The sequence below is a fragment of the Mirounga angustirostris genome, unplaced genomic scaffold (genome assembly GCF_029215605.1).
Source record: "Mirounga angustirostris isolate CCGP_5_RB_7025 unplaced genomic scaffold, mMirAng1.0.hap1 SCAF_2, whole genome shotgun sequence".
Taxonomy (NCBI): domain Eukaryota; kingdom Metazoa; phylum Chordata; class Mammalia; order Carnivora; family Phocidae; genus Mirounga; species Mirounga angustirostris.
The window spans coordinates 92476567-92499894 of record NW_026991710.1 but is presented as its reverse complement, the minus strand read 5'-3'; the positions used below and the strand labels follow the sequence as shown (position 1 = coordinate 92499894).

At 38.8% G+C, this 23328-nt stretch overlaps 1 protein-coding gene across 9 annotated transcripts in view; it reads left to right on the top strand.

Moving 5' to 3' along the window:
* ZGRF1 (zinc finger GRF-type containing 1) overlaps positions 1-23328 on the top strand; it is a 104597-nt gene that overhangs the window by 168 nt on the left and 81101 nt on the right. For 5 of the 9 annotated variants that reach the window (XM_064584972.1, XM_064584973.1, XM_064584969.1 and 2 more), the window contains exons 1-6: positions 67-181; positions 3465-3554; positions 5167-5247; positions 16852-16911; positions 19211-19396; positions 19711-21988. In XM_064584972.1, the coding sequence (XP_064441042.1) occupies positions 3534-3554; positions 5167-5247; positions 16852-16911; positions 19211-19396; positions 19711-21988 (2626 nt within the window). In that variant the 5' untranslated portion in view covers positions 67-181; positions 3465-3533. The other 4 variants (XR_010409497.1, XM_064584976.1, XM_064584970.1 and 1 more) reach the window with 4 other exon arrangements.

The following is a 23328-nucleotide window of genomic DNA, read 5'->3' as shown; positions in this document are numbered from 1 at the left end:
CGGGGCGTTGGATTACCCGGCTGGGCAAGGAGGCTCGCAGACGATGAAAAGTTTGATTGGCGGTTTGAAAACGCCGGTTGTGGTGGGCGGGCTGAGTATTGGGTCCTGATCTGGTGCGGTCCCAGTTTAATGACGTCACAGTCTTTCGCGGGAGAAATTCGAAAGTGGATTTTATGGACAGGTGAGGTCTGTTGTTTCCCCGGCGTGGGGATGTATAGGCAAAGGGATTTGAAGGAGAGGAGGCGTCGCAATTTAGGGCAGAGGGTTGAAAGACTATTCCGCCAGAAGCGGACCGTTGCTGGTGCTATATGGAACCAGGTTTGGACAGTTACACTCGCTTGCTCCGAATCTCTGTAAAATTGGTGCCTCGTCTTGACCGCTTTCCCCAGCCTCTGCTTTGCAGTTTCCGCATAAGTGTAAGGACCAGAGAAGGTTTTGGTGTTTCCATTTAGGACTGACAGAGGGTCAAGTCTCATTGCCATTTGGTTACACAGAGTCATGGTAATTATTATTTTGGCAAATGTTAGCTTCTCTTGGTTATTTGGACTGAATGGCTTCTTAACAGAATATTGAGTTCGAGATTCTGGAACTTTTAAATCTGTGAACCATTTAGGGATTCTAAAGGTCCTGCTTGTTCCAAAACAAAAAGACCAAAAACATCTTAAAAGGAAGAATGGCTCATGTTTTGTTGAGAACACTGATTTTTATATATGAATGTATAAAGCAGCGTAAGGACGTGTGGGAATATATATGGTTGGGGGGGTATGTGTGCATGTCTGTGGTTATATAACTACCACATCTGAGGTCTCCATACCGCTTTAAAAACTTTGTAAATTAAACTTCCGCCCGTTAGAGGTGGGTGAACACTTGATGTGGCTAGGTGAAGACTTTCAGAAATTTTTTTTATATTTGCACTTCACTTAAATATGTCATTTGTTAGCTAATACCATTTTCCTATTTAATGGTAAAATAGGACTATTGACTCTCCTTCGAATGTAGGAATTTAGACCTCTTCTAAATATTTTTAAATAAAGCTAGCCTTTTTTTTTTAGCTAGTCTTTGTTTTATTATAATCTAATTTACCACTTATGAGGATATGGATCTTCACAATTCCTTTTAAATTGTAAGCCCTGCAAGTAATATCTCTAATTTAGGAAAACAATGGGGAATTTATCTTGCAGTTCCTAAATAGAATATAAGTAATCTTAAATTAGTAAATACTGGATTAGTAATCTGTATGTTGTGATAATATCTACTCTTCAGGATTCTGAGATTGACAAATATTATATATAAGTAACATATATAATACAAAGTAGTCCAAAAATTTGCCTGACATACTAGGTATTCAATAGTCATGTCATATTTGTGAGTATGAGCACCAGAATTTAGATACTTAGTTTTTAAAATTTCTTCTTTTTTTTTTTTTAAGTAAACTTTATGCCCTACATGGGGCTTGAACTCATGACCGGGAGATCAAGAGTTGCATGCTCTACAGACTGAGCCAGCTAGGGACCTCTTGACTACTTAGTTTTGAATTCTGAATCTGCCATTTATTTGTTTTGTGATCTTGAGCAGATTACATACTATTATGTACCTTAGTTTCCTTTTTTGTAAAATAAATGTAAAAAATAGTATCTATACCATAAGGTTGTGAGCATTTAAAGCATGTTAGGTGTCTAGCATAAAATTACACTGAATAAATGATAGCTGTTATTAAAGAGATCTCATATCCATAACTGCCACATGGTAAACACTGTGCCTACACCATGTAGTCTCATACAGATGTAAAATGTCCGACACATTCAGTGTTGGGAGCAAGTTGCTCTCAAAGTAGTAGTGAATGACGTGTTTCTCTGGACCTCTGTTATCTTCTTGGCATTCATTAGGCATTTAGCAATTCCTTTGGGCTTGAGGGGAGGGATATGGGATATGGGAGTTTTATAGCTGGAAGGCAGTGCCTCTGTAGGCCTGTGTCCTGTCTGGGAACTATGGTATGGGGCAAGTATTCATATCTCATTTGCCTAATCCCTTATCTCTCCTATTTTAGCAGCCAGTGCAGTCTTTGTAAAATCCAAGTCAGATTATGTAATCTTATTCTTAAAACCCTACCGTTCGTACTGCCTTTATAGAATAAAGTTCAAAGAACTCAGCATAGCATAGAAAGCCCTCTGACTCCTATTATTGCTCATTTTCAGTCTTCTCTCTCACTATTCACTATCTTACATTGACCCCTTAATTGTACTGAGTTCCTTGGTCATGCCTTGCTCTGTCTTTCATAGGCCCTTGTATATATTGATTCCTTTTTGGAAATACATTCCTGGCATTTTCTTTCGGTTATAGTTATTTTAGCTTGCAGCTTAGACATTATGTTCTTCAGGAAGCCTTATTTGATGCCATAGACCCAGTTGGGTCCCTTCCTGTGCTTATTTCTGTCATGTTTTATTGTAATTACTGTTTATCAGCCTGTTATACTGGAAAGTCCCTGATTAAAAATAGTATTTGTTTATTTTAGTACTTCAACCTAGCAGTGTCTGGCAAATGCTAAAGGAAGTACTAAATAAATACATGTAATTTATAAATAATATGTATGTGGTATATCTTGTATGTATGAAGGGGGAATTGAATCCAGAATTTCAAATTATAGTTTTATTGAATCATCCTAGGTCTTTTAGCCCTGTGTTCTCAAACTTGAGCATGTATCACTATCACCTGCAGGACATGTTAAAACGAAGTACTGGGTCCAACCTCAGACTTTCTGATTTAAAAGGTCAGGGGCAGGACCCAAGAACTTGAATTTCTAACTAGTTACCAGTTGATGTTGATGCTGTTGGTCCAGGGATCATATCTTTGGGACCACTGCTTTAGAAAAAAAAAATTTTTTTTTTGGCATCTCCATTTACTTCTTCAGTTCACCATCAGTAATTTTTGACTTCCAAATTTGCCCACAATAACAATTTTATCCAGTAGCATAGGATAAATACAGTACTCATTGCAGTGATATTGAAAAGATTATTCCTTGCAGAGGAAATTTGTGTATTAGATCCTGGATACTATGATATAAAAGGAAAAATTCAAAACGCAAGGGGGCCATCTTGTGGTGGCCATAGCAATTCAGAAAATGGAAAATAGAAGCTCTTTCCATAAGGAACTCAAATGTTGGGGGAAGAGGGATGGTTTTCTGATACATGTTATGGCATTTGGAAAAAAGCTTAGCACACTACTAATTATTTTATACATTTTATTTAGATTTCTCTTTACTTGGCAAACTCTTTTTCCACCGGGTGGGGTCCCTCTTTTATTTTGTACTTAGTATCAGATAATTTGATTACACCTGGGTTTCCCTTGGTAATCACATAGTCTTAGAACTCTTAGATTCCTCTATCCTGTCAAGAGTTTGTGGGAAACAGTCGTATTTGATATTCTTTTCATCAGGGTTGAATATTCTTTGTCTATTTTTATTTTAGGTTGTATAAATAATTGAATAACCACCATTATTTTCTGGACCTGACTGGTTTATAATTTCAGAAGAAATAATGGAAAGCCAGGAATTTATTGTGAGTCTAACAGTTTTCTCTATTTCCTTTTTTCTTTTTTTTAAATCCTCTATTTTTAAATTTTTTTAAGATTTTATTTTTAAGTAATCTCTATACCCAGTGTAGGACTTGAACTCACAACCCTGAGATCAAGAGTTACATACTCCATTGACTGAGCCAGCCAGGCAGGCTTCCCATTATTTCCTTTTTTATTTCTTCCTTCTACATTTCACAGATATCTTGCTGGGGTTGACACATTTAACAAAAAACAAAAAAAACCCAAAACTAAAGCAGGACACTTAGGTAAATTTGAGTATCAGATAAACAGTAATTTTTTTGGTATAAGTATGTATGTCTCAAATATTGCCCTGTATTTTTTTTTACAGATTTTATTTATTTATTTGACAGAGAGAGAGTGAGAGACACAGCAAGAGAGGGAACACAAGCAGAGGGAGTGGGAGAGGGAGAAACAGGCTTCCCGCCAAGCGGGGAGCCCGATGCGGGGCTTGATCCCAGGACCCTGGGATTATGACCTGAGCCGAAGGCAGACGCCCAACCAACTGAGCCACCCAGGTGCCCTGCCCTGTATTTTTCTGGCAACTTTATCTCTTGCCTACTACTCATGTTAGTTATACAAAATCCTTTGGAACAAACCCTTTGTAAGCTCTTTGTTAGGATCAGGAAATAATTTCTTTTGAAGAATTGCCATGCCTCTTCTATCTAGATCAGTGATTCTTAAACTGTTTGGTTTTAGGATGCTTTTATACTCTTAGAAATTATTGAGGAGCCCAGAGAATTTCTGATAATGGGGCTTATATTTATTGATGTCTTTCAGAAATTTAAAAAATATTTATTAATTCATTTAAAAAACCCATTACATTGAACATAAATTACTTTTTAAAAATGGAAATAGCTGTATTTTCCAAAACAACAACAGGAAAAAACCACATTGAAAAAAGTAGCATTGCTATAGACATTTTTTTGCAAATCCCCTTACCATTTGATTTAATAGACAACTAGATTCTCAGATCTGCCTCTGCATTTAGTCTGAAATTGAATCTTGCAACACTGCACATACATAACCCTGGCAGACCACTATGCATGCCGGAAGAAATGAGAGTGAAAAGACAAATAACATCATGAAAATGGTTTTGACCCCAAGACTCCTGAAAAAGTCTTGGGAACCTCTAGGAGTCTGGACTACATTTTGAGCTCAGATGATGACTTCTATATAACCCAACAAATTTTTTCCTTCCCACTGATGACTGAGAAGCTCAAAATGATTTTTGTTGTTCAATTAAGTTTTCACTTTTCTCCTTAGATTTTACCTCTCCTTTCTCCCCTGCCGTGCCTTTTACTACTGAGTTCCTTTTTTAAAAATTTATGTTTTGTTATTTATTTAATGTAAGCTCTATGCCCAACATGGAGCTTGAACTCAAAACCCTGAGATCAGGAGTCACATGCTCTACCAACTGAGTCATCCAGGGACCTTGATATTTTATTGTTATTGTTATGTTATCTTTTATTTTATTAAAAGATGTCTAAATATTTTTTTATATAGGAAGGGTATAAGAATATGCAACATTTAATACATGTAAGTAGAAACCATTTCTTTTGTACTTTTGGAAATAAGGTACTGTATACTCATCAAAAGATGAAGAAGTCAAAAGTGTGGCAAGATGGAATTCTGAAGATCACTCATTTAGGAAACAAAGTAAGTACAAGAAAATTGACTATGGCGTCCAAAAGCTAGATTCTTGCCTTTTGATTGAATATTAAGAAGACTCTGTAGATGATAAAATGTTGGATATGTTCCTAAGCTGATATAGTTGTCAGCTTATAAAAGTTGTCAAATGATTGTCACGTTACAGTGATTAATTTGTATGTTTTAAAAGTTCAGTAAATATTATTTAATTTGTTTTGATTTTTAAAATTTGAATTAGGTTTTCTGTAAAACTTTTTATTTTGGCACATTTTTTCTTTACAGGCAATGAGAGTTTAATGATACAAAAAAACTGTATTAAAATATATTTCTAACACCATAATGCTCACAGTGGAATGGTACATACAGAGTTGACACACCATTTTAGGAAAGCTGCCAATGTCTAAAATTATGTATAGAGTTCTTCTATTTTCAGGTTTTCTTTGAATCATTTACTTTGGTTATGATATGATCCTGTCTTTTTGGGGGGGAAGGGGTTTTGTTTTTTTTGTTTTTTTTTTAGATTTTATTTATTTGAGAGAGAGAGAGAGCATGAGCTGGGGGAGGGACAGAGGGAGAGAGAGAAGCAGGCTCCCCGCTGAGCACAGAACCCGACACGGGACTTGATCCCAGGACCCCAAGATCATGACCCGAACCAAAGTCAGGTGCTTGACCAACTGAGCCACCCAGGCCCTCTGATCCTAACGGTCTTGAGAGAATTATTTACTGGGTGATCTTTCACTTTACTAGATATGCTGATCCTTCTCTATGGTTTCTTTTTTCACCCCAAGTATCTGCATCTGCTGAATTGTAATTTTCTCATACCAGTTCTCATGACCTTATGCAACAGCCTTGGCTCCTCCATTCTTCATAACAACTCTTCGTTTGACTTCTGTGACACCACACTTTCCTGAGGTTGCTTATTGACATCTAAGTATTTTCTGTGGGCTCATTCTCTTCTCAAACATTAAAGTTTTCCTTAGAACTCAGTTGTGTATGTACTTACACAGAAATATATAAAGATATATAAATCTTTCTCTTTAATCTGTCTTTTTTTTAAAAAAAGTTTTTTTTATTTATTTTGAGAGAGTGAGAGAGAGCACGAGGTTGGGGGGTAGAGGGAGAGAGAGAAGCAGGCTCCCAACTGAGCAAGGAGCCCAATGTGGGCCTCCATCCAGGACCCTGGGATCATGACCTGAGCCAAAGGCAGACGCTTAACTGACTGAGCCATCCAGATGCCCGAGTCTCTGTCTATGTATATATATGTATATGGAGAGAGAGAAAAAGAAGTGATTTATTCTAGGGAATTGAATCATGTGATTGTGGAGGCTGTTAAGTGCCAAGATCTGTAGTTGGTAAGATGAAGACTCAACAAAGCCAATTGTATAGTTTCAGTATAAATGATGGGAGGTTTGAGATTCAGGAAGAGCTGGTGTTTCAGTTTGAGTCAAAAGGCAGGAGAGCACTCATGTCCCAGCTCAGAGACAGTCAGGCAGGAGGAGTTTTCTCTTACTCAGTCTTTCTGTTCTCTTCAGTCCTTCCACTGATTGGATAGGGCCCACCCAGTTAGGGAGAGCTCTGTTTGCTTATTGTTTTTATTGAGGTATAACTGACATTTAACATAATACTAGTTTTAAGTATACAGCATAATAATTTGATATTTGTATGCATTGCAAAATGATGATAATAAGTATAGTTACCATCTGTCACCATAGTTAAAATGATTTTTTCCTTTTATTTTTTGTGATGAGGACTTTCAAGATTTACTCTTAGCAACTTTTAAATATGCAATACAGTGTTATTAATTATGGTCATCATAATTAAAAAAATGGTCATTTTTTTTTTTTTAAAGATTTTATTTATTTATTTGACGGAGAAAGACACAGCGAGAGAGGGAACACAAGCAGGGGGAGTGGGAGAGGGAGAAGCAGGCTTCCTGCAGAGCAGGGAGCCCCATGCGGGGCTCGATCCCATGACCCTGGGATCATGACCTGAGCCGAAGGCAGACGCTTAATGACTGAGCCACCCAGGCGCCCTAATGGTCATTTTTTTTTTAAGATTTTATTTCTTTATTTGACAGAGAGAGAGACAGCGAGAGAGGGAAGACAAGCAAGGGAGTGGGAGAGGGAGAAGCAGGCTTCCTGCTGAGCAGAGAGCCCGATGTGAGGCTCGATCCCAGGACACTGGGATCATGACCCGAGCCAAAGGCAGATGCTTAACGACTGAGCCACCCAGGCGCCCTGCTGTACATTATTTTATAACTAGAGTTTTGAATCTTGACTCCCTTCATCCATTTAGCAACCCCCCTGTTACCCTCCCCCAAATGGATTTTTTTTTTTTAAAGATTTTATTTATTTGACAGAGAGAGAGAGAGAACAAGCAGGGGGAGCAGCACAGGGAGAGGGAGAAGCAGGCTCCCTGCCGAGCAGGGAGCCCGATACAGGGCTCCATCCCAGGACCCTGGGATCATGACCTGAGCCAAAAGCAGACGCTTAACTGATTGAGCCACCCAGTTGCCCCTCCCCCAAATGGATTTTTAAAAAAACTTATATTGTCATGTGCCAGGCATGCTTTTAATGTGTCAAGTTACTTAGTCTACATAACTCCCCTTTTAGAGTACTGTTTTTCTCTGTATTTTACTGAGGTTGAAACTGAGACACAGAGAGATAAAGTAGCTTGTCCCCAGATCTCACAGCTAGAGAGTGGAGGAGTCATATGCGACACTAGGCTTTTTGGCTCCAGAGCCCATATCCTAAGCAGTCTATTGTCTCTCTTAATACTACAAATTTAGGGCACCTGGGTGGCTCAGTCGGTTAAGCGACTGCCTTCGGCTCAGGTCATGATCCTGGAGTCCCGGGATCCGGTCCCGCATCGGGCTCCCTGCTCGGCGGGGAGTCTGCTTCTCCCTCTGACCCTCCCCCCTCTCATGTGCTCTATCTCTCTCATTCTCTCTCTCAAATAAATAAATAAAATCTTTAAAAAAAAAATACTACAAATTTAAAAGAACAACTTTATTACATTTACAGATCTCCCTGTTTTGTTTTTTTTAATTTATTTGATTTAAATTCAATTAATTAACATATAGTATATTATTAGTTTCAGAGGTAGAGTTCAGTGATTCATCAGTTACATATAACATCCAGTGCTCATTACATCACGTGCCCTCCTTAATGTCCATCACCCAGTTACCCCATCCCCCCCCCCGCCTCCCCTCCAGCAACCCTCAGTTTGTTTCCTATAGTTAAGAGTCTTTTGGGGTGCGTGGATGGCCTAGGATGGCTTAGGATGGCACCTGCCTTCGGCTCAGGTCATGATCCCAGCATCCTGGGATTGAGCCCTGTTTCGGGCTCCTTGCTCAGCAGTCTGCTTCTCAGTCTCCCTCTGCTGTTCACCCTGCTTGTGCTCTCATTTTCTCTGTCAAATAAATGAATACAATCTTAAAAAAAAAAGTCTCTTATGGTTTGTCTCCCTCTCTGATTTCGTCTTATTTTATTTTTCCCTCCCTTGCCCTTTGATCCTCTGTTTTGTTTCTTAAATTCCACATATGAGTGAAATCATATAATTGTCTTTCTCTGATTGACTTATTCCATATTCTGTTCTTACTCCACATATCTATCATTGTGAAGTTATCAGTAAGACAAGCTTCTCAATGTAAAGGCTACTTATTATTATTAGTGAATTAACAATTAAAACAGAAAATTAAAAGAAAAACTAGTTTTGCTTTAAGCCTTCAAGTTCAATTTACAAATCCTATTAACTTTAGTTTAACTTTCAGTGGGTTTAATGTTCAGTCAACTTAAGTTGCACAAGCTAAATACTTTTTTTTTTAAGATTTTATTTGAGAGCGAGAGCGCAGAGCAAAAGAGAGAGTACAAGTTGGGGGGCAGAGGGAGAGGGAGAAGCAGGATCCCTGCTGATGTGGGGCTCAGTCTCAAGACCCTGGGATCATGACCTGAGCTGAAGGCAGACACTTAACCGACTGTGCCACCCATGTGCCCTACTAGGTATATTTTTTTAATGATTTTATTTTATTATTATTATTTTTGAAAGAGAGAGTGTGTGTGAGCACTAGTGGGCAGAGGGAGAGGGAGAGAGAATCCCAAGTAGGCTCCACACCCAGTGAAGAGCTTGATGCAGGGCCCCATCTCACGACCCTGAGATCATGACTCTGAGATCACAACCCCAGCCGAAACCAAGAGTCAGGCGTTCAACCGATTGAGCCATCCAGTTGCCCCAAACTAGATACTTTTAATAATCCGTCTGTCAACAAACATAAAATTTTAAATATTTTAAATATTTTAAATTTACAAATTTATTTGATTTTTTTTTTTTAAGATTTTTTTTTTTTAAGTAATCTTCACTCACAACATGGGGCTTGAACACACAAACCTGAGATCAAGAGTCAAATGCTCCTACCAAGCCAGCCAGGTGGGGAGCCTGGGTGGCTCAGTTGGTTGAGCAACTGCCTTCAGCTCAGGTCATGATACTGGAGTCCTGGGATCAAGTCCCACATCAGGCTGTCTGCTCAGCGGGGAGTCTGTTTCTCCCTCTGACCCTCCCCCTTCTCGTACTCTCTTTCTCTCTCTCTCTCTCAAATAAATAAATAAAATCTTAAAAAAAAAAAGCCAGCCAGGTACCACCCCACCCTCTCTTTTTTTTTTTTTTTTTTTTTAAAGATTTTATTTATTTTTATTTGAGAGAGAGAGAATGAGAGAGAGAGAGAGAGCATGAGAGGGGGGAGGGTCAGAGGGAGAAGCAGACTCAGCAGGGAGCCCGATGCGGGACTCGATCCCAGGACTCCAGGATCATGACCTGAGCTGAAGGCAGTCGCTTAACCGACTGAGCCACCCAGGCGCCCCCCACCCTCTCTTTTTAAAGTAATCTTTACATCCAAGGTGGGGCTTGAACTCACAACTCCAAAGTCAAGAGTGGAATGCTGTATTGACTGAGCCAGCCAGCTGCCCCTAAGTTTCTTTCTTTAGCATTTTAGTTGCCCTAACAAACAAAAACCTCCCAATTAAATCCTTCTAGTGTATCTAAGAAATTAAACATAAACAGTTATTCTTAAAATAGAAGTATTCTTTTTTTTTTTTTTTTAAAGATTTTATTTATTTTTTTGACAGAGACATAGCGAGAGCAGGAACACAAGCAAGGGGAGTGGGAGAGGGAGAAGCAGGCTTCCCGCCGAGCAGGGAGCCCGATGTGGGACTCGATCCCAGGACCCTGGGATCATGACCTGAGCCGAAGGCAGACGCTTAACGACTGAGCCACCCAGGCGCCCTTAAAATATAAGTATTCTAATGCTGTTTATAAACTTAGTAAAATTAACTTTCAATTAAAAAGTAACCTATCCAAAATGAATTTCTCAGTTACACATTTGGAATCATTAATGTGTAATTTGTCTAATCTGTTAGATGCATGTAAAATGTAAATTGAAGCATTAAAGTACCTTTTCTTTTTGAGAGAGAGAGAGAGGGAGCGGGGTTGGGGAGGAGGGGGCAGAGGGAGAGGGAGAGAGAAAATCTTAAGCAGACTCCATGCCCAGCTTGGAGCCTCATGTGGGGCTCGATCTGATGACCCTGAGATCATGACCTGAGCCAAAATCAAGAGTCGGACACCTAACTGACTGAGCCACCCAGGCGCCCCTATAAGTACCTTTTAAAGTAAAAAATAGGGATGCCTGGGTGGCTCAGTTGGTTAAGCATCTGCCTCCAGCTCCTGTCATGATCCCGGGGTCCTTGGATGGAGTCCTGTGTCCTCGGATCGAGTCCCGTGTCTGGCTCCTTGCTCAGCGTGGAGCCTGCTTCCCCTTCTGCCTGCCACTCTGCCTGCTTGTGTGTGCGCGCGCTCTCTCTCTCTGACAAACAAAATCTTTATTTATTTTTTTGTTTGTTTTAAAGATTTTATTTATTTGACAGAGACACAGCGAGAGAAGGAGCACAAGCAAGGGGAGTGGGAGAGGGAGAAGCAGGCTTCCTGCTGAGCAGGGAGCCTGATGTGGGGCTCAATCCCAGGACTCTGGGATCATGACCTGAGCCAAAGGCAGACACTCTTTTAAAAAATTTTATTATTATTATTTTTATTTGACAGAGAGAGAGGGAACACAAGGAGGAGGAGTCGGAGAGGGAGAAGCAGGCTTCTTGTGGAGCAGGGAGCCCGATGCAGGGCTTGATCCCAGGACCCTGGGATCATGACCTGAGCCAAAGGCAGACGCTTAACACTGAGCCACCCAGTCGCTCCCAAATAAAATCTTAAAAAATAAAGAAAGAAATAAAAGTAAAAAATATTTTTTGAAAATTAAAATAACACAAATTACTTTAAAATCATTAATTGCATAATTACTAAAACCTATTCATGATCTTAGTTCAAAACATTGATATTTTTGGTTTGAATTACTGCCTTATCACTATCCAGTTCTAAATGTTTCAGGAGTTAAAAGGCACTTTCCCATAAGAGCCCCCTGGCTGGCTCAGTCCAAAGAGCATGTGACTCTTGATTTTGGGGTCATGAGTTCGAACCCCACATTGGGTGTAGAGAGTACTTTAGTAAGTAAGTAAGTAAGTAAGTAAATAAATAAATAAATAGTACTTTAAATAAACAAACTAACTAACTTTAAATAAAAATGTTACTGTCCCAAGTAAATTAGAGTTATACCAGTGAACTGAAGTTACAAATTAGATTCCGGCCTGAGAGTTGAGACCTAGGGTTATAATCACTGTAACCTTACCAGCATCATAAAGGGACATGTTGAACCTTGTGTTTAGTTGGAGTAACAATGGGATCTCCAAGTCCATGCCCTTTAGGAAGGGTCTCATAGTTGATATCTTTTTTTTTTTTTTTTTAAAGATCCTACCCATTTATTTGACAGAGAGAGAGACAGCGAGAGAGGGAACACAAGCAGGGGGAGTGGGAGAGGGAGAAGCAGGCTTCCCACCGAGCAGGGAGCCCGACGCGGGGCTCGATCCCAGGACTCTGGGATCATGACCTGAGCTGAAGGCAGACGCCCAACGACTGAGCCACCCAGGCGCCCCCTCATAGTTGATATCTTGGGTTTAAGTCATATCATCTATTTCTTTTGATTTGAGTAGATGAATGTCTATGCCTATCTTCATTCATATTTTTTAATAATTTGTCTTAAACTAATCCATTCACTGTTGATGATATTCTGTGTAATTTTTTATTTTTATTTTTAATCTTATTTATTATTTTTTAAAGATTTTTATTTATTTATTTGACAGAGAGAGACACAGTGAGAGAGGGAACACAAGCAGGGGGAGTGGAAGAGGGAGAAGCAGGCTTCCCGCCGAGCAGGGAGCCCGATGTGGGGCTCGATCCCAGGACCCTGGGATCATGACCTGAGCCGAAGGCAGACGCTTGACGCCTGAGCCACCCAGGTGCCCCTATGTAATTTTTTATTTTTTATTTTTTTTATTTTTATTTTTTTTTAGAGATTTTATTTATTTATTTGAGAGAGAGAGAATGAGAGAGAGCACATGAGAGGGGGGAGGGTCAGAGGGAGAAGCAGACTCCCCGCCGAGCAGGGAGCCCGATGCGGGACTCGATCCCGGGACTCCAGGATCATGACCTGAGCCGAAGGCAATCGCTTAACCAACTGAGCCACCCAGGCGCCCCCCTATGTAATTTTTTAAAAAATATTTTTCCTATTTGGTTGGGCTAAGTCTTCAAAGTCTTACAGATTTTGTCTTATATTAAAAAGGCATCTGGTTAGATTCTGCATATCCTTCATGTCTTTGGGTACAAAATCGTAATATTGGGTTACGCTAGTGGTGTAATCCAATTTTATCTTCAGCGTATAGCATGTATTTTTTTTTAATATATATATTTTTAAAGATTTTATTTATTTATTCATGAGAGACAGAGAGAGAAGCAGAGGGAGAAGCAGGCTCCCAAGGAGCAGGGAGCCCGATGCGGGACTCGATCCCAGGACTCTGGGATCATGACCTGAGCCGAAGGCAGACGCTTAACCATCTGAGCCACCCAGGCGCCCCTAGCATGTATTTGAATGTCTATTTTATCCCTTACATTGATAAGTCATAGGAAAACAAGATAAATTCAAGTTAGTTCCAGGGATTTTCTGTGATCAGGAAAGTTAGTAATCTCTCTGTATACTAAGTAACACCCTTGTTCTCAAATCCAAGCCACTGCTTACACCATTTCTCTTGCTAGTATTATCTTTACCTATCCAAATTCTTACTGTCAGGGTTACTTATTTTCATTAATTGAGTCATTTAATAAACATATGTTGCTGGTAGGCAGTGGGACAATTTAAATAAGACATATAAAGGCTATGTGGAAGACCAGTTAATGTCACATAGACCTTAGTTTGAATCCTGGCTCTTCACTTACTAGATGTATAATCTTGGCAAGTTATTTAGCTTTTCAAGGCCTACAGTCCCTTTAATACAGTTGTCTTGAGGATTAAATGAGAAAATGTATAAACCTCTTAAAGTACCTGGCACATTGTAAGAATGCAATAAATGGTAACTTAATAGTTTCTGTCTTTAAGCAGCTTTTATCTAAGAACATAAGGATTATAATATGTATAGAGATATGCTTAAGGTTCTGTGGGAGTGATATCAGTCTGATTCTGGTTCAGAGAAGTCTTTCCAGATAAAGAGTATTTTTTGAATATTTGTTTTCGTAAACAATTGATAGGTTGGAGGGAGGGGAGCTAAAGATGGTGTCATAGCTATAACAACATAGAGGATGAAACTATTAAAAATTTGGGTAACTATAAGCAGTTAAATATGCCTGGAATGAAGGGCTCATATTGGGAAATTGTAGAATATATGGCTTGAAGAGGTAGTCAGGAGTCCTATCACAGAGGACATTGTATACTCAGCTTTAGGAGCCAGTGAAGAATTATGAGCAGAAGAGTGACATAATCATATTTCTTTTTTATATCATTCTGGCAACAATGTATAACATAACATTTAAGCTGTGTAGGATGAAAGATTGAATTTAAGAAGACTGTAGGCTAAAGAATAATGTAGACAAAAAGTGGTGGAGGTCTGACCAAGCAGGCATTAGCAATGACAATGGAGAGAAAGGATGATTAGAGAGAAATTGTGAAATTATTATAGAACCTTAAGGTCTTGGACATGGAAGGTGAGAAAAATCCATAATGACTTTCAGGTTTTTGTATTGTGATAGGATACACTGAGGTACTGAGATAGGATATCTCAAAAAGAAAAAGCGTAAGTTTAGGAGAAAAAATTAAAAAATTTTTTAAAGATTTATTTATTATATATACATATATAGAGAGAGTGCACGCACTCATGCAAGCAGGAAGAGGGGCAGAGGGAGAGAGAACATCTCAGGCAGACCTTGCACTGAGTGCAGAGTCCGACTTGGAACCTGATCGCACGACCCTGAGATCATGACCTGAGCCGATATCAAGTGTCAGATGCCTAGCCGAATGAGCCACTCAGGCACCCCAAAATTAAGATTTTGAGTTCCATTTTGAACTTAATGAATTTGCAGTGTCATAGGAACATTTAAATAATTGGCTATAGAGACCTGCAACTCAGGAAAGTTCTCGGCTACTAATACTGATTGGGAGTACGTGGCATTTAGATGATATTTGAAGCTTCTGGAGTGGATTCATACATTTCTTTCTTTTTTTCTTTTTCTTTGAAGATTTTATTTATTTGAGAGAGAGAGCACACACGCAACACAGGGAGAGAGGAGGAGGGCAAAGCAGAACTCCTGCTGAGTAGGGAGCCCAATGTGGGGCTCCATCCCAGGACCTGGAATCATGACCTGAGCTGAATGCAGATGCCCAACCAACTGAGCCACCCAGGCTCCCCTACATTTATTTCTTTAACAGATGTTTTTTGAGCACCTGTTATGAGTTACACACTGTTCTTGAGGATGCAGAGGGAACAAAACACATGAACCCCTGACTTCATGGAAACAACATGGAGGAGACAGACCAGTAAACTAAATGAATGTTTGTCTAGTGGGTTAGGCAGACAACAAGGAGTAGAGTGAGCAAGGATGAGAATGGAGATCAAGGGGATTATGTAGGCCTTATTGGTCATTGTAAGAACTTTTGCTCTTATTCTTTGTCTCAGTAGATTTGCCTCAATAGATTTGCCTATTCTGGACCTTTCACATGAATGGAATGGTACAATAGATAGTCTTTCATTGAATGACTTCTTTCATTTAGCATGTTTTCAAGTTTCATCCATGTTGAAGCATGTTTCAATACTTTATTCTTTTTATTGCTCAGTAATAGTCTATTGTGTGGATATATCACATTTTTTTAATCTATTCTTCAACTGATACAGATTTGAGTTGTTTCCACTTTTTGGCTGCTATTTTTTTTTTTTTAAAGATTTTATTTATTTATTTGACAGAGAAAGACACAGCGAGAGAGGGAACACAAGCAGGGGGAGTGGGAGAGGGAGAAGCAGGCTTTCCCACTGAGCAGGGAGCCCGATGTGGGGCTCGATCCCAGGACCCTGGGATCATGACCTGAGCCGAAGGCAGACGCTTAATGACTGAGCCACCCAGGCAACCCTTGGCTGCTATTTTTGCTGCTATGAACATTTGTGTGCAAGTTTTTGTGAAGACATATGTTTTCATTGCTCTGTATATGTACAGAGTGGAGTGGAATTGCTGGATCTCATGGCATCTCTGTTTTTAACCTTTTAAGAATGCCAAACTATTCTCCAAAGTGATGGAAACAGTAACATTTAAAGGGCTAGTGGAGAAAGTGCTATAAAAAATGGCTAAAGACAGGGCGCCTGGGTGGCTCAGTTGGTTAAGCGACTGCCTTCGGCTCAGGTCATGATCCTGGAGTCCCTGGATCGAGTCTCGCATCGGGCTCCCTCCTTGGCAGGGAGTCTGATTCTCCCTCTGACCCTCCCACCTCTCATGTACTCCCTCTCTCTCATTCTCTCTCAAATAAAAATAAATAAAATCTTTAAAAAAAAAATGGCTAAAGACATAAGGAGAAAGCCAGAAAATTATAATTACCTTAACTTCCTTTTTCTCCCTTATTGCTTCCATTCAACAAGTTTTATTCCTTATACCCCATATAAGTCTTTTTTCCCAATGCTGATGACTTATTTCAAGCACTGATCATCTCCCCAATCCTCCATGTCACATCCTTTTTTTTTTTTTTTTTAAGATTTTATTTATTTGAGAGAGAGAGCACAGAAGGAGAAGCAGACTCCCTGTTGAGCAGAGAGCCCAGCTTGGGGCTCAATCCCAGGACCCTGGAATCATGACCTGAGCCCAAGGCAGATGCTTAACCAACTGAGCCACTCAGGCACCCCTGTTTACTCATCTTGCCTCCTGTTTTGCCCTCTAATGCATTCCAATTCTGTTTTCTTCCCATTTCCATTCCAGGATCCTCCTGGCAGAGATTAAGTTCATGAATTTCTTAGGCATATACCTTTGCTGTCTTGCACAGATTGAATAGTTGCTTAGGAAACATTTGAAATAGATGTACTTTCTAATCCAAAACAAATTGGGTAATTCTTTCATTATAGGATTTATTCATACAACCATTTTTGATTTGCTATTGAAAATGTTTAAGAAAAGCAGAATTTGTTTCTTTTTAACATTTATTTTGTTTTAATATAGGCAATTTTATATGATGACAAAGGAGAATGTTTGGAGAGTATATTTCTGAAGTGCTTGGAGGTATTTTAATGTTTCTATCCTATTTTTAAGTTACTTAAATCTCTATTTTTAAGTTACTTAAATCTCTGTATTTAAGTTAAAAAAATTTCTATATGAATTTTGTTAAAGAGTATAGACATGGTATTAATAGCATTAATTATAGTTAATACTTCTTCAACATTTATTATTAGCCACACCCTTGCTAAAAACTTTTAGATATTTCATTTAATCTTTACACAACGCTGTGATTTTTTTTTTACAATAGGAGTGCAGTTCAGAAAGGTTCAGTAACTTGCCCATGTTCATAGAATTACAGTGGTAGGGCTGGGATCTGACCCCAGAAATTGACTCTAACTTAATTGTATTACATGGTCTTGATAGGCTGAGAACTATAGTGGGAAATATTTTGGGAAATTATTCCTATATATAATATTTTCTCAAATATTCTCTGTTTTCCCCTTTTGGAGAAAGAAAGGGAACTAAAGGCATATTTTAGTGTAAAGAATAAGGATATTAAAGTTTGGTCTGGGTTCATTTCCCACTTTAAAATGCTTCCTAGCTAGCCTAGCCTCTCTGTGTCTAAATTCTGTACTGTAAAACAGACCATAAGACAGACTTTATTATGTTGGTGTAAAAATTAGAAATAATTTATGTAAAGTGCAGTTTAGTATGGTGATTCTAAAAGTGTTAAAATGCATATTCTTGGGGCGTCTGGGTGGCTCAGTCGTTAAGCGTCTGCCTTCGGCTCAGGTCATGATCCCAGGGTCCTGGGATCGAGCCCCGCATCGGGCTCCCCACTCAGCAGGAAGCCTGCTTCTCCCTCTCCCACTCCCCCTGCTTGTGTTCCCTCTCTCGCTGTCTCTCTCTCTGTCAAATAAATAAAATCTTAAAAAAAAAAATGCATATTCTTATTATCATTGTGTTGATTTTGGCCATGGTGTTAAATTTTTTTTTTTTTTAAGATTTTATTTATTTGACAGAGAGAGAGACAGCGAGAGAGGGAACACAAGCAGGGGGAGTGGGAGAGGGAGAAGCAGGCTTCCTGCTGAGTGGGGAGCCCGATGCGGGGCTCGATCCCAGGACCCTGGGATCATGACCTGAGCCGAAGGCAGACGCTTAACGACTGAGCCACCCAGGCTGTCCAGCCATGGTGTTAAATAGCATTAATAATGGTTGTGGTATTTTTGTATTTATCAAAAGGGTCTATGAAAAGCACTATCTTAGTAGATGCTTAATTGGGCATAACTACTGTTGTTATTATTTCATCTTAAATCATTTCATTAGGAAAGACTAAGCATATTGTCTGTGATAATACACAGATTTTGTATATCACCAACTAGGTTGATGATCTTATTTATTTTTAATTTTTTAATTTTTTTATTATTATTATTTTTTAAGATTTTATTTATTTATTTTGACAGAGAGTTAGTGAGAGCAGGAACAGAAGCAGAGGGAGTGGGACAGGGAGAAGCAGGTTTCCCGCTGAGCAGGGAGCCCGATGTGGGGCTTGATCCCAGGACCTTGGGATCATGACCTGAGCCAAAGGCAGATGCTTAACGGCTGAGCCACCCAGGCTCCCCGATCTTATTTTTTTTTTTAAGATTTTATTTATTTATTTGACAGAGAGAGAGAGTACAAGCAGGGGGAGCTGCAGGCAGAGGAAAAGGGAGAAGCAGACTCCCCGCTGAGCAGAGAGCCTAATGCAGGGCTCGATCCCAGGACCCTGGGATCATGACCTGAGCCAAAGGCAGACACTCTTTTAAAAAATTTTATTATTATTATTTTTATTTGACAGAGAGAGAGGGAACACGAGGAGGGGGAGTCGGAGAGGGAGAAGCAGGCTTCTTGCGGAGCAGGGAGCCCGATGCAGGGCTTGATCCCAGGACCCTGGGATCATGACCTGAGCCAAAGGCAGACGCTTAACGACTGAGCCACCCAGGCGCCCTGATACCTCTAATTTTAAAAATTACATTTAGTTGTATGGGTTCTTAGTGAACTCCTTGAGAAGGGGCATATTTGTCTTGCTTGTCTTTGTACCTCCTGCATGCAACAAAGGGTCTCATATATGTGTTATTGAATAAACAAATTAATGAAAAATTTTTGCTATATTATTATCCTTTTTTGTGCTTATTTGACAACTAGTCTATAATAATAAATGAAGATTTAGGTATTGATTCATACATTTAACAATTATTATCTATTGTGTCTTGCTAGTGCTAATGACCTATTGGAACACATAATTAAATAATTAGATGTATATGATTTTAAATTTATTTTTTAAAATTTATTTGTTTTTTAAAATTTATTCTTTAAAATTTAGGTGAAGCCTGGAGATGACTTAGAAAGTGATCGATACTTAATCACAGTTGAGGAGGTTAAAGTTGCTGGGAGCATAGCTATTAAACAGGATGTCATTAAAGAAGCACCGGAGTTAAATCCAAGGAGATTTATATCCTCTGGCCGGTCCCTTGGATGTCAGCCTGCTGGTTTAAAAAGGAAGTTTACTGTAAGTTTCTCTGTTGAAAATAATAAATCAATATGTATTTATAATATTGTTTCAAGAAGTAGTGAATTTGAAACTATTGCACTCTATCATTAAAATGGTACTTCATAATATATGTTTAGGTGGAGAGGAAGTAAACCCTAACTAGAAAAATCTTAATACAAATGAGTGTTTACATTTTAATCTTGTAAATTTTATATCTTTATTACTTTACCTTACAAAACAGACACACTCCTTTTTCTTTTTTTTTTAGCCAGTTCATATCAAAGTTTCTTTATAGATAATGGAACAGCTAATAATTGTTTTAATATTTTTAGGGTTTTCGAGGACCACGTCAAGTGCCAAAGAAAATGATTATTACAGAAAATGGTGAATCAGCTGCATCACTTGAGGCTAAGAAACCTGGTCCTATTTTTCTCTCTCCCTTCTACAGCACACCTCCTTTGTTTTCTACTGCTGGTAAGAAAGATATAAATAATATGCCAACAGACCCTGAGAAGAGTATCACTTACAAGAACAGAGAGACAAATGGCTTACATTTTTCTTCTATTGTCTCTACTCCATCCTTCAAGAATAACCCAGAAATGCTATGTGAAGAAAATTATTTTTGCTCTCCTGTCTATTCTGTAAATAAGCATTCAGATTCTGTACTGACCAATGAGACTATAAAAAAAGATGGTTTGACATCTCACTGTTTAGCAGTTTCACAAAACATCAGAAGCAAAGCACAGATATTAGCTCTTCTGAAGTCCAAATCAGCTGGTGTGTGTAAAGAACTAAATTCTGGGATTACAGAACATCTCCCTCAGATACAACTACAAGGAAATGAAAACACTCCTACTAAACCAAAGTGCATAACTGAACAAGAAGAGTGTGCTGAGGTGAAGAAGAGTACAGAGAGTTTACACCACCAGCATCAATCCGAAAATATCATGAGAAATAAAAGCCGATGGGCCATGTATTTATCCTCACAGAGTTCACCTGTACATTCTTCTACTGAAGATGGAAATAATATAGAAAGGAAACCCAAGGTCCAGGGAGATAATACAAATTTAAATTTGAAAGACCTTTTGGTACAAGAAAGGAAACAGTTCTTTGAAACATGTGCTGAAAAGGGTAAAAAGTATAATGAAGACAAGCCAGTAGATGATAATGATCAATCTTTGGATCAGGAAGTAAAATTAGAAATTCCCTCATTCTGTAAAAGCAACAGCTTACCAGTTACCTGTAGTAGTGTGGAATGTGATGGCTTATTATCAGAATCTGACATTCAAAAAAATAATAAAATATCTGTTAGACAGAATGACCAGATGTGTCTAAAAGGATCAATTCTCATTAGAGAAAATGCTCAGGAGATAAATCTATGTGGAACACCAGAAAAAAAATATAAACAGCCGACGTCAGTCCTGCCAGAATCTGAACATCTGCGAACGGAGTCTTCTATAAGCAACAATTCTAGGCTCTCTGATGACTTTACCAACATGCTTTTTAAAAGTAATACTGATAATGGAAGTCTTAATAGTATTCCTGAACCTATGAGTAATGTAACACAGCCACTTGTGGAGGTGACTTTTAATCTGAACAATTTTGAAACCAGCGACACTGAGGAGGAATCACAGGAAGACAACAAAATTTCCCAGGATTCAGGGGGTTGGGTAAAAGAAGCTTTGGTTAATGACAGCAGTTCAGGTGTTCAGAAGAGATGTGAAGATATAAGCTGTAAGAAAGTTGGCAGTGAACATTTGTCTCTTTTAACATCTATCAGGGATAAGCCTACAGAGACATTTCCTATTAAAGAGACTCTGCTATCACAATTTTGTGATAAAGCTTGTGTAGGTGTTGACACAGGACCTTGGAAAGCTGGAAACATTAGAAAAGAAATAGAAGTGTGTAGTGACACATTAAGCAGTTTTGACTCATCTTTAGAGGGAACTGATAATGTATTTATAGATAATAATGAAAATGCTAATAAATCTATTCAAAAAGTCAGAATTAACTATGATATTGCTTCACTACAGAATAAATCTAAAGGTATAAGCTTGAATTTACATACTCCTTTTGTAAACATAGCCACTAATCAGACTGCTGAAAATAGCCTATTCTCAGAACAGACTGAGCCTCAGACTTTTATTATGGGAAGTAACTTAGACAAAAATGATGAACAGGTTTTACTGTCAACTTCAAGCAGCAACATCAGTATCCAAGCATTAAATGTTAATCATAATCACTCTGAGGAATGTATTGCTCTTGATAAATCAAATATCCAAGTTTCCAATTCTTTGTACCCTCTGGAAAAAAAGCATCCTATTTCCAAAGACACAGAAGCATATATTCCTGAATCTGAAGATTTGCGAAGCATTAGAAGTTTAGACCATGACCATATTGAAGTAGAAACTAATGGAGAAAGCAAACAATATTGGAATAGTCCTAGAAATCCTTTGGAACTCTCTGGATTAGTAAATAACATTTCCCTTTTAAAGTCATTGTCTGAACACAGTACGGCTTTAGAAGGCTTGGAAGTATTGAAAAAGAAATATGCTACCTTTAAACAACAAGGAACTCTGTGGACTTATGAGCCAGATAGCAATCCTGAAGGTTAGATTGGCATGTTTGTTTTGGATTGTTCTCTGTATAGCTCAGAGGTTGAAAAGTATTTGCTTTGGAGGCTACATTAAAGAATTACATAGTAATTTTTTTTTTTTTTTTTTGAGAGGGTGCGCCTGTGAGCTGGGGGAGGGGCAGAAGGAGAAGGAGAGAGAGAATCTTAAGCAGGCTCCATGCCGAGCACAGAGCGTGATGCAGGACTTGATCTCATGACCCCAATATCATGACTTGAACCAAAACCAAGAGTCAGATGTTTAGCCGACTGAGCCACCCAGGCACCTCAGAATTACATAGTATTTAAATGGGTAATATGTGTACTTGGTAAAATCAATTCCAATAGAGGATAATATAGTGAAAAGTCACTTTTCTAGTACAGTCCTTCAGTCCACTCCTCAGAATTAGCCACAGTTTCCTTCCAGGGTATCCTTCTGGAAATATTTTGTGCATATATAAGCATATACAGGCACATATGTATGTGAATATCCATTCCTATCATACATTTCTGGACATGTGTTAGAAGATACTTTTTTAAAAAATCATGAGTTCATATTGATATCTCTAATTCCAATTCTTAACCACTGGGTTCTTTCTGTCTTTCCTCAATTTCATGATTATATTACTTTACTACCAAAATGAGAAAGGTCCCTGGTTCCCAACAACATTAGTATTTTACTTTCTCAATTCTACAATACATATCAAATGGCTTCCTAATTGTTACACTGGTATCACTACTAGCAAAAAACCTTTACAAATTTGTAAAGTTCACAAATCCATTTTTTTTTTTTTAAGATTTTATTTATTTGAGCAAGAGTGAGAAAGCACAAGCGGTGGGGAGGGGCCCAGTAAGAAGCAGACTCCCCACTGAGCAGGGAGCCCAACCCGGGGCTCCGTCCCAGGATCCCGAGATCATGACCTGAGCTGAAGGCCGATGCCTAACCGACTGAGCCACCCAGGCACCCCTTCTTTGGTTTGTTTTTGCAACGTATCCTACTGAAAATACATAGAGTATTATGTTCAAAAGTTACTTGGGTGGGGCATCTGGGTGGCTCAGTTCTTTGAGTGTCTGACTCTTGGTTTCAGTTCAGATCATGATCTCAGGGTTGTGGAATTGAGCCCCACATCCACTTCTGTGCTCGGTGGGGAGTCTGCTTGAGATTTCCTCTCTCTGCTCTTCCCCTGCTCAGGTGTGCGTACACAGGTGCTCTTTCTCTCTCAAATATTTTTAAAAAGTTACTTGGGTTATTTTCTTCAGTGTGATTATGTTATAATTTGATGTAAATATAGTTATATTCACTGTTTATATTCGGTATGAGGACTTTTTTGCCCATCCT